We start from the raw sequence: 9,282 nt of genomic DNA, 5'->3' as shown, positions 1-9,282 counted from the left end.
CAGGTAAAATTTCAGAGCAGAGGTAGGCTTCAACTCAGCATCCTACAAAGACTGAACCCCAGCTGTCCCCTGGAGTGGGTAGGAGGCAGCAATTCATCTTCAGATCACTTCCCTTTCATAATTCCTGTACGAGCACAGCACTTGCAAACATGCTGGGCTAAGCCCTTATTTAGCTGTCTAGAGTAAGAACTCTGTCAGCTGACAGCATATTTACACCCATCTGATGTTTAATATCCACATCTGAAGGGTGTAGAACAGCACTTGGTGCTCTCTCCAGTGTCATTTCAATACCACAGCCGTGAGTAGTTGTAAGGACATTGGTTATTAGGAAAAACACTCTCTGTGAGCACAGGGCTGACCTTTAAATCCAGGCAGACATCCTAAAGAACTTGTGCTCTCTACCAGCCCATGTGCTTTCCAAGCTTCTGCTGCCATCTGAGATGGAGCAGCCATACAGCTCACAAAAACTGTTCTGTGAAAGGGACCAACCCGGGCCTTATGCTGTGAAATTATTTCACCCAACAACAACCTTGCCAAAAGAGTCCAGAGTCACTGACAAACATTTCACTAACATTTCAGTTCCCACACTCCTCAACCCTCTCTACTTTCTTTCATCACTCATGGAACAGAGAAAAAAAAGATACTGAACAGAAGACAATACTGCTTTATATATCTGCTTCCCTCCTTCTGGTGCCAATGCAAGGCAGCTTCGCAGGTATTTACCTTTTGTAGATTTGGTGTCGAAAAATAATTTAATTCATATGAATTTCAGCAAGTGTAAGGCACACAAGGACCTGAGTTAAATGCAAATACATTACCACATGAAGCTACAGTATTTTGCTTTCCTTTAGTGCAAATGCTCTTGCACAAAAAAAAAAAACAAACCACAAAACTCAGAATTCTGAAGTAAGATTTTGATCAGCAAGGCTGAGTTTACTGGATATTATGTGGCACTTAGGGACATGGTTTAGTGGCATATTTGGTAGTGTTTGGTTAATGGCTAGATTTGATGATATTAAAGGTCTTTTCCAACATAAGTGAACCTGTGAAATAACTGTTTATACTTCAGTTGCACCTAGAAGCTCTATCCAAGACCATGTTGGTGTTGAATAAATACAGACTAAACCTCTCCTCTGGAGCAGCTTACAGAGTAAGTGGCACAGCCCTAAACAGCAAATCTGTAGCAGAGCTTGAAACAGAAGGTCAGGTCTTCTAGGTCTAGACCATACTATCTCCCACCTTTGGTTTCTGCTGTCTTACTCCTCCAGATATTGACCTTTGGAGGAAATTCAGTGAATCCCAAGAGCTGCCTCTGCTCCATTATTTCAGCTTGTTCCAACTTCAAGACTAACAATCTGTTACACAGATTTCCTTCTCTTTCCAAACACATTGTTGATTAATTTGGCCATCGACTTGGAACCACTTGGTCTTCTCTTTTCTTTGACTTTGAAATTGGAAGTGATATTCCTCAGGACTTTGGTGAACATTGCCACAACTTCCTGATAATTCTCTGCTGCAGACAGTTCACAGAATTGGCACTTGTTATCTATTGCCAGCTTCTGTCCTTCATCCCAGCCAACTTCCCTCATGTGGCATAAATCCTGTTTATTGCCCACCAAAAATATTGATGACTCAAGCATTCTGAAATGAAAAAGGTTCCAGTTAGAGAAAACACTGTGTCATACACTGAGCTGTATTCAGTGTGTAGGAAAGCATGTAACAGGCATTGCAAAAAAACCCAAAATGAACTCACCAGCCCCCTCACCTTGCCAGGAAGAACTCTAGTGTTCCATTTGGCAAAGAATTTTCTAGACAAGCTATTCTCTACCAGTAGATTTTCATTTTGTGTTCCCTACTCAAAGAATTAATGTGTTTTTTAATCAACTGCTTTTTTCATGCTCTTTGCTGCTGAGTTTATTGTCAGCACCTGGACTTCATGAAGAAGCAACCTGATCATTATCTCTGTTTGCAGGTAACAGAACAGAGTCCAAGAGATACATCAGTGTCGGTGACATAACTCAGAAGGAAACACAGGAAACCTGATTCCAAGCTTCTGCTAAAATTATGCCTTTCAGAAATTAACCTTAATAAAGAAAGGTCAGCAATAAAACAGACAGAAAAAATGGGGTTTTTACTCCACTTCTGATATAGGTAAAGGATTTCACTCTTTTATTTAGGGAGCACCTCAGCTGACTGATGCAGCAATACCATCACACACTCATGTCTGCAGTTCTGCTGATTCTTGATTTTTTAAAGTTTTTTTTTTTTTTTATCATGTGGTCACCCATGTGCACAAAAGGTGTTGGGGTCACTGCTAAAGGCAGTTTAGGAGATATTTGTGGTATTACTTTCCTTCATTGTGGGAAATGCTTTCTTCAGGCCCTGTATTTCTGCATCTCCTTTGATAATTGAGTGGGGGAGTAAAAGCCAGGCTTCTTCACCCATGTAAATCACAGCAGAAATGTTTATGGCAATCATTTAACTATTAGTTCTGTAAGAAATAAGAGGAAAAATCCTGATGTTTGGATACAGTAAAATTGATTATAATTTGCCACACATTTTACCTTCAGGTACCTTGTTGTTGGCATTGTGTTACTTCACTTCGATGCTGCTGGATTTTAATTGCTCACAAGCTCACAGAAGTGTTCTCAGCTTTTCTCTGGGTTTGCTGAGGGGAAAGAAAATAAACAAAGAAAATAAACAATGCCACTTACTTTTTACAAACTCCTATGTGAGACTCTCGGATCCTGTACAGCAGGGCTTTTGCAAACGCAAATGATGCTCTGTTGCTGATGTCGTAAACAATGATAAATCCATCAGCCCAGTGGAGCTCATCTGTGAGGGAAAGCTTCCCCTGCTGTGGCTGGAAGGAGTTCAAGGGTACACAGAAAAAGAATGTTACTCCTGTCACTTCAGAGCCTTTTCTCTGTCATTGTGGATGTGAGAACACGGTTACTTTCATTGTAAAAGATATTTAATAGGTCTAGGTGCTGGCATTGAATTCAGGCCAGCGCTGCTCCAAAAGCCTTATAAATCACCAACATCAAAAATGGCACTTTGGATCACTGGCAAATTAATTATGGAACATTTACACTTTGTTTAAGCCAAAATTGCACAACCATTGCTTATGCTTGGTGTTCTGCAGGGTTACACGAGAGTGAAACCCACAGGAGCCATCAGCATTTCTGTGTTTTGTCATTATTGCTCTGGTTTGCATGTTCCTAATATTCTACACTATTCTGACTACAGTGCTCCCAATGATTTTCTTTATTTGTTTCCTTTCCTCTTTGAATTGTTCAGGTTTCAAACACTCATTATCCATATGTTAAATTTCTGAAGAGCTAGGAAAAAAAATCTTCTTCCAGTTTGGAGCTTTTAACTTTTTAACAAATTTTAATTTTAACAAAACTAGTGACAAAAGTCACTTGAGTGATAATAGGGTTATACTGATTCTTGACTCTCTTCACACCAAGAAACTGCCACACTTCTGATCTTCAGAAAGCAACAGCTGTAAACTGCCCCATGGAGCAAAGGAGTTTCATTTGAAAACAATTTAAAATTAGCTTATCCCTGCACATGATTTGGCAGCAGCTAGCAAGACCATATGACCTAAAAGCTGATCAGGAAAAAAAAAAAATAAATTAAAAATTTACTTTGCTAAACAGCTAAATTTAGGCCTTGTTCCTAAGGAAAAAACTAGTACAAGGCAGCTCAAAGCATGCTGGCACAAACGTGGGCTAGCAAACTTACTGTGGTAACCAAAGTCTCTGGTAATTTAGCTCTAACCTGTTCTGGTAATTTAGCTCTAACCTGTTTAATCCTACCCAGCTGCCACTCCCAATGGTTCAACACCTCAATAAAAAGCAGAAAAGCAGCCCCAATGCCACAGGATTTAATATGTCAGCAGGTGGAAGCTGCAGGCAAGCTCAGGAAAGGAGCAGCCTCTAATAAGAGTGTGGCAAGGGAAGAGTCCATCCTGCTCCATGGCACAGTGGCTGCTCCAGGATCCTCACTGCCCTGGAACAAGCAGTGCTGTTTGTTTGGTTTTTAAGTCCCTGAATTTAATTGTGGGTCAGAGTTTCAGTGGTTTGGCTTTCACATTAACATTCCTTCCCCAGCTGCCCAAAAGGGAACCTGGAGAGCCAGATTGATCAGCCAGATCTAGGTCTGCACATGTTACACAGTACCCAAGTTTCTCTACTCCTGTAAATTAAGTAAATTAATACAAAAACTTTATTTCAGAGTGGTTTGCTGTAATTAAATTTTCATTGTCGATGTGCACAAGCTGCATTATGACTTTCCTTGGAAAAGGAAATTGTTCTGTGAATGCAAGCCTTACTTCCAGGCCTGTCTACTGTGACCATTTGTGAAGCCATTTAACAAGCTGTTTGCTTTATAAGCTAAATTTCATTCATTTAGGGTATTTGAGAAAACTGCATGTAATCTGATAAATTATCTCTTTATTTACCTATGTAAGGCAGAAGTGATAAGTTATTTCTGTTAGTATTATTGCAAAATACAAATGCATTTCCAGAAAATTTCAGCAATGGTTTCTTTGATGAAATGGGAAAGTATTCAGTAATTCCGAACCCCAGCAACTATAAAATTTCATTATATAAAATTTTATATAAAAAATATATAATTAAAAAGAAACCCCAAAAAAACCAGAAGAGCAGGCACAAATTCCAACAGCCAAAAGTTTGTAACCACTTGATCCTTTTTACCATATACAAAAGTAATGAAGAACTTTTAAAGCTTTTCTTTACCCTCCTCCTGCTAAATTCTTACCTGTGAACAAGGGTCATAAATTTCCAGGTGGATCTGCCTCCCATCCAGGCACAAGTGCTTCATGTAGATGCATTCTAACAGAGAGATATTATCCAAAGAATATCAGTGTTACTGACTGGGAATGAAGGAAAGGAAAGGAAAGGAAAGGAAAGGAAAGGAAAGGAAAGGAAAGGAAAGGAAAGGAAAGGAAAGGAAAGGAAAGGAAAGGAAAGGAAAGGAAAGGAAAGGAAAGGAAAGGAAAGGAAAGGAAAGGAAAGGAAAGGAAAGGAAAGGAAAGGAAAGGAAAGGAAAGGAAAGGAAAGGAAAGGAAAGGAAAGGAAAGGAAAGGAAAGGAAAGGAAAGGAAAGGAAAGGAAAGGAAAGGAAAGGAAAGGAAAGGAAAGGAAAGGAAAGGAAAGGAAAGGAAAGGAAAGGAAAGGAAAGGAAAGGAAAGGAAAGGAAAGGGAAAGGGAAAGGAAAGAAAAGAAAAGAAAAGAAAAGAAAAGAAAAGAAAAGAAAAGAAAAGAAAAGAAAAGAAAAGAAAAGAAAAGAAAAGAAAAAGAAAAGAAAAGAAAAGAAAAGAAAAGAAAAGAAAAGAGAAAGAAAAGAAAAGAAAAGAAAAGAAAAGAGAAAGAAAAAAGGAGGCAACAGCAAAACTTGATAATACTGAGGATTCCTTGAGTACTGGTTATTTGATTGGTTTCTCATGACATTTAGAATTTTTTTATCTCTGATCTGTTTTTTTTGCAAGTGAGGAGTTTGTTAGGGAGGGTCTTTCATTTTTTTTGTTTTGTGGCGTTGGTTTTGTTGTTGACAAGTTGTTTGTCTTTTTTTCTCAACACACACTGGAAACAAACCTGTTTAATTTTGCACCAATCACCCTTAGGCAGACCAGGACCATTGCACTGTGGTGTTCCCATCGCAGCCTTGGTGAATGAATACTCTCAGACCCTGCTTGTCCTCTTCCAAAACAGAGGAGAGGGGAATTCACAATCCTCACAATCAGATAAATGCTGCTGATCAGTCAGGATTATAAAAGTAGTGAGCCAGACTAAGTGCAGTTCTGATTCTGCACAAAAGTCGCTATTTAGCAATAATATTTATTTACCAAGGCTTCTGCTGCTTTAAGAGCTCCCATACCAGGCAGCATTAGACTGAGAGGATTTACAGGACTACATCCTTAGGATCTAGTCCAAAAATATTTCTGTAGGATCTCAGATTTAGGACTCTCCACTGGCAGCACTGGGAACTCTACTGCAGACACACCATCAGGACTATTTAAAGCAGAAGGATGTTCTAAGTGCAACCAGTTTGTGGTTGCCAACAGGCTTTCTACACTGTAATTTGTCATTTTCTGAACGACAGGGACAAGAATTGGTGTTGACACTACAGAAAACACACTTAAAACTGTGTAATGAGGGATAGCTCTGTGATCTCTGGAACTCAGCATCTTCTGCATTCTTCATGCTCATCTTAAGAATTCAAAGTTTATTTATAAGAATAAACTTGCAGTCCCCCAAGGATCTCAAGGGTATAAAATCTACAGCCCCTTGTTTGTTTCCTTAATTAAACAAACTTTTAATTATTATTTTGACCCCACTAATAGAAGCATGATTTTTATTTTACCATCCTTATTACCACTTTCCTCATCTCTAGAAATAGCGCTAAACTCACCTTCCAACAAACATTTGTTAAAAAATGAAAATGTTCTGGCGGTTTGACATGCCTTTTACAGGACTTGCAGTACTGGAGGCTGAGAACAGAACTTGGTTTTGGTTGTAGGTGGCTTGGAGCACATAATTTACATGTGGTAGCTTAGACCTAGAGCAGCTGGGACACAAACTGCCTGCTCAGTCTGTGTTAGTATAATAAATAAATATGTTTCTTTTAATAATAATATATAAATACATTATTATTAAAATAGAAATATAGAAATAATAAATAATAAACAGAACACATGTACAAATTACTTGTAGCTCTTCCTTCAGAACAAGTTCATTTGGATATATTCAATATTAGTATTTATTTTTCTCTTTGTGATTTAGAGATCACAAGAAGCTACTCTGACTCCTGCAGGGAAAAAGGAAAAAAGTGTGGAGAGAGTCCTTCACTTTAGCAGGGAGAGTGAGGCAGATGGCAGTCCCTGTGCCTCGCTAAGTTTTGGGACTTCTGCCACATCAGCTGGGGTGGCAGCACACTTCCAAAGTTATTTGTGTATCGGCTGAACAGTATTTCTACCCGGGATGTAAAAGTCCAAGTCCTGCTTTGCCCCCTTCCAAGATTTACAAGTGTCTTAACCATCGGCATATTCTGGCACGAATTCCTGTCCGGAGAACAGCGAGGTTTTCCACCCAGCCATTAAACCAGAGCCTTGTGCTTCCACTAAGCACCCGTGCCACATAAACAACCTGTTTCCCTCTCCCCTGGAGCCGAGGAGGGGACATTCAGCAGACCCGCTGTTATTTTGGAGTTTTTCAGTCTATTCCTTTGCTCTCCCCATCTCCTCTCTGGTCGAGCTGACCATAACCCAGCCTGGCTCCCACTGGCAGCCCGGCTCTCTCCCTGTCCCCAGCTGTGTGAGATTCACCTCTCTGTGCTGCGGAGCGATCTCTCCCCGGCACCCGGCTCGCCCTTCCCCTCCCCAGGGCTTGCTCCCCTCCAGGACCCGAGCAGAAACTCAAATCTCCCCGGAAAGTTCTGCGGCACCGCGGTTTTAACCAATTTCTCCAGCAAAGCAAAGTGCTTGAAGAGCTGCATCTTGCTCTCCCCAGGGAACCCTCCATCCCTCCCTGCATCTCTGCCTCCCTGCATCTCTGCCTCCCTGCCTCCCTGCATCCCTGCATCTCTGTCTCCCTGCATCCCTGCATCTCTGCATCTCTGCATTTCTGAATCCCTGTATGCCTGTATCCCTGTATCCCTGTCATCCCTGCATCCTTGTATCCCTATATCCCTGCCATCCCTGCATCCCTGTATCCCCGTATCCCTGTATCCCTGTATCCCTGTATCCCTGTATCCCTGCCATCCCTGTATCCCTGTATCCCTGCCATCCCTGTATCCCTGCCATCCCTGTATCCCTGCCATCCCTGCCATCCCTGTATCCCTGTATCCCTGCCATCCCTGCCATCCCTGTATCCCTGCCATCCCTGTATCCCTGTATCCCTGCCATCCCTGCCATCCCTGTATCCCTGTATCCCTGCATCCCTGTATTCCTCCCATCCCTCCCATCCCTGTATCCCTGTATCCCTGCCATCCCTGCCATCCCTGCCATCCCTCCCATCCCCGCCATCCCTGTCTCGGTGCCCGCGGTAGCCGCGGCTCTCACCGGCGCTGGACGCGTACTCTCCGATGAATCGGCGGGTCAGGAACCTCACTGCGAGCGCTGCGGGAGGGAAGCAGAGCCAGGATTAGCGAGGCCGCGCCTCCCCCTGCACGGAGCCCGAGGCGTTCCCGGCTCTCTCTCCCCCTTACCCGACTTGCCGGCTCCGCTGCCGCCCAGCACGGCCACCTTCACCTCGGCCATTCCTCCGCCACGCCGGCCCCGCCGCCCGCCAGCCTTTAAAGCGCCTCGGGCGACACCGCCCCTCATCCCTCATCCCTCATCCTTCATCCTTCATCCCTCATCCCTCATCCTTCATCCTTCATCCCGCCTCCTCCCGGCTCCCCGCCCGCCGGAGCAGAGGGAGGTGCAGCTCCCCGGCCTCTCCAGCTCCGGAGAGGCGTCTTCCTCCAACCCATCCTCCTCCTCCTCCTCCTCCTCCTCCTCCTCCTCCCCTGCAGTGCCCCGGTGCCGTCCCTGCCGAGTAAACTTTGTGCAGGTCCTGAAGCCGCCCCTCGCCTCCTCCTCCTCCTCCCCTCAGGGCGCCCAGGAACCAGGGGGAAAGGAAACAAACGAGAAAGGGAAAGGGAAAGGGAAAGGGAAAGGGAAAGGGAAAGGGAAAGGGAAAGGGAAAGGGAAAGGGAAAGGGAAAGGGAAAGGGAAAGGAAAAGAAAAAGAAAAAGAAAAAGAAAAAGAAAAAGAAAAAGAAAAAGAAAAAGAAAAAGAAAAAGAAAAAGAAAAAGAAAAAGAAAAAGAAAAAGAAAAAGAAAAAGAAAAAGAAAAAGAAAAAGAAAAAGAAAAAGAAAAAGAAAAAGAAAAAGAAAAAGAAAAAAGAAAAAACAAAACAAACCCCCAAAAACTCTGTGTGTGTGTGTATGTGTCTGTCTGTCTCCTTGGTTTTGCTCTAAGTTTGTTTTACAGGCTTGTCATCATTTTATATCAGGAATATGAAACTGAAGAAATTAAAGTGATTTTTTAAGTGATTCTGGGGGTAACTTACTATATATATTAAAAAATAAAAGTGGTTTGCTCTTGTTTGCTCTCTGCCTCGGGTTTTAAAATGATCATCTAATTCCCGCTAAAGCTCTAATCTTGTAAAAAACTTCTGTGGGCTTGCCTTTTTGTTCCTGAGAATATTTTTATTGAATTTAAATTTGGAGTTATGTGGTGCAGGGTGTCCAGCTGAGACTTGCAGTACAC

The 9,282-nt window shown here is 42.4% G+C and overlaps 1 protein-coding gene across 1 annotated transcript; it reads right to left on the bottom strand.

Annotated features, from left to right (window-relative positions):
• Window positions 1–452: 452 nt before the first annotated feature.
• On the bottom strand, window positions 453–8,412 carry RERGL (RERG like). Its single transcript, XM_058852975.1, has 5 exons — window positions 8,235–8,412; window positions 8,089–8,145; window positions 4,789–4,862; window positions 2,715–2,863; window positions 453–1,641 (listed from the first exon to the last, which is right to left on the bottom strand). The coding sequence occupies exons 1-5, from the start codon at window positions 8,350–8,352 to the stop codon at window positions 1,359–1,361; spliced, it is 681 nt and encodes a 226-aa protein (XP_058708958.1). The 5' UTR covers window positions 8,353–8,412; the 3' UTR covers window positions 453–1,358.
• Between the last annotated feature and the right edge of the window lie 870 nt (window positions 8,413–9,282).

Source organism: Poecile atricapillus, chromosome 18, assembly GCF_030490865.1.
Source record: "Poecile atricapillus isolate bPoeAtr1 chromosome 18, bPoeAtr1.hap1, whole genome shotgun sequence".
Taxonomy (NCBI): domain Eukaryota; kingdom Metazoa; phylum Chordata; class Aves; order Passeriformes; family Paridae; genus Poecile; species Poecile atricapillus.
This window is presented reverse-complemented; position numbering and strand designations above follow the sequence as displayed.

What these genes read in the sequence shown, in the direction of transcription:
- RERGL (XM_058852975.1), bottom strand. Translation starts at nt 8,352, where the DNA reads ATGAGGGGCGGTGTCGCCCGAGGCGCTTTAAAGGCTGGCGGGCGGCGG. An exon ending in CAGCGGAGCCGGCAAGTCGG is followed by an intron (nt 8,146 to 8,234) that starts GTAAGGGGGAGA and finishes TCCCTCCCGCAG; the next exon opens with CGCTCGCAGTGAGGTTCCTG. An exon ending in TTTATGACCCTTGTTCACAG is followed by an intron (nt 2,864 to 4,788) that starts GTAAGAATTTAG and finishes AACTCCTTCCAG; the next exon opens with CCACAGCAGGGGAAGCTTTC.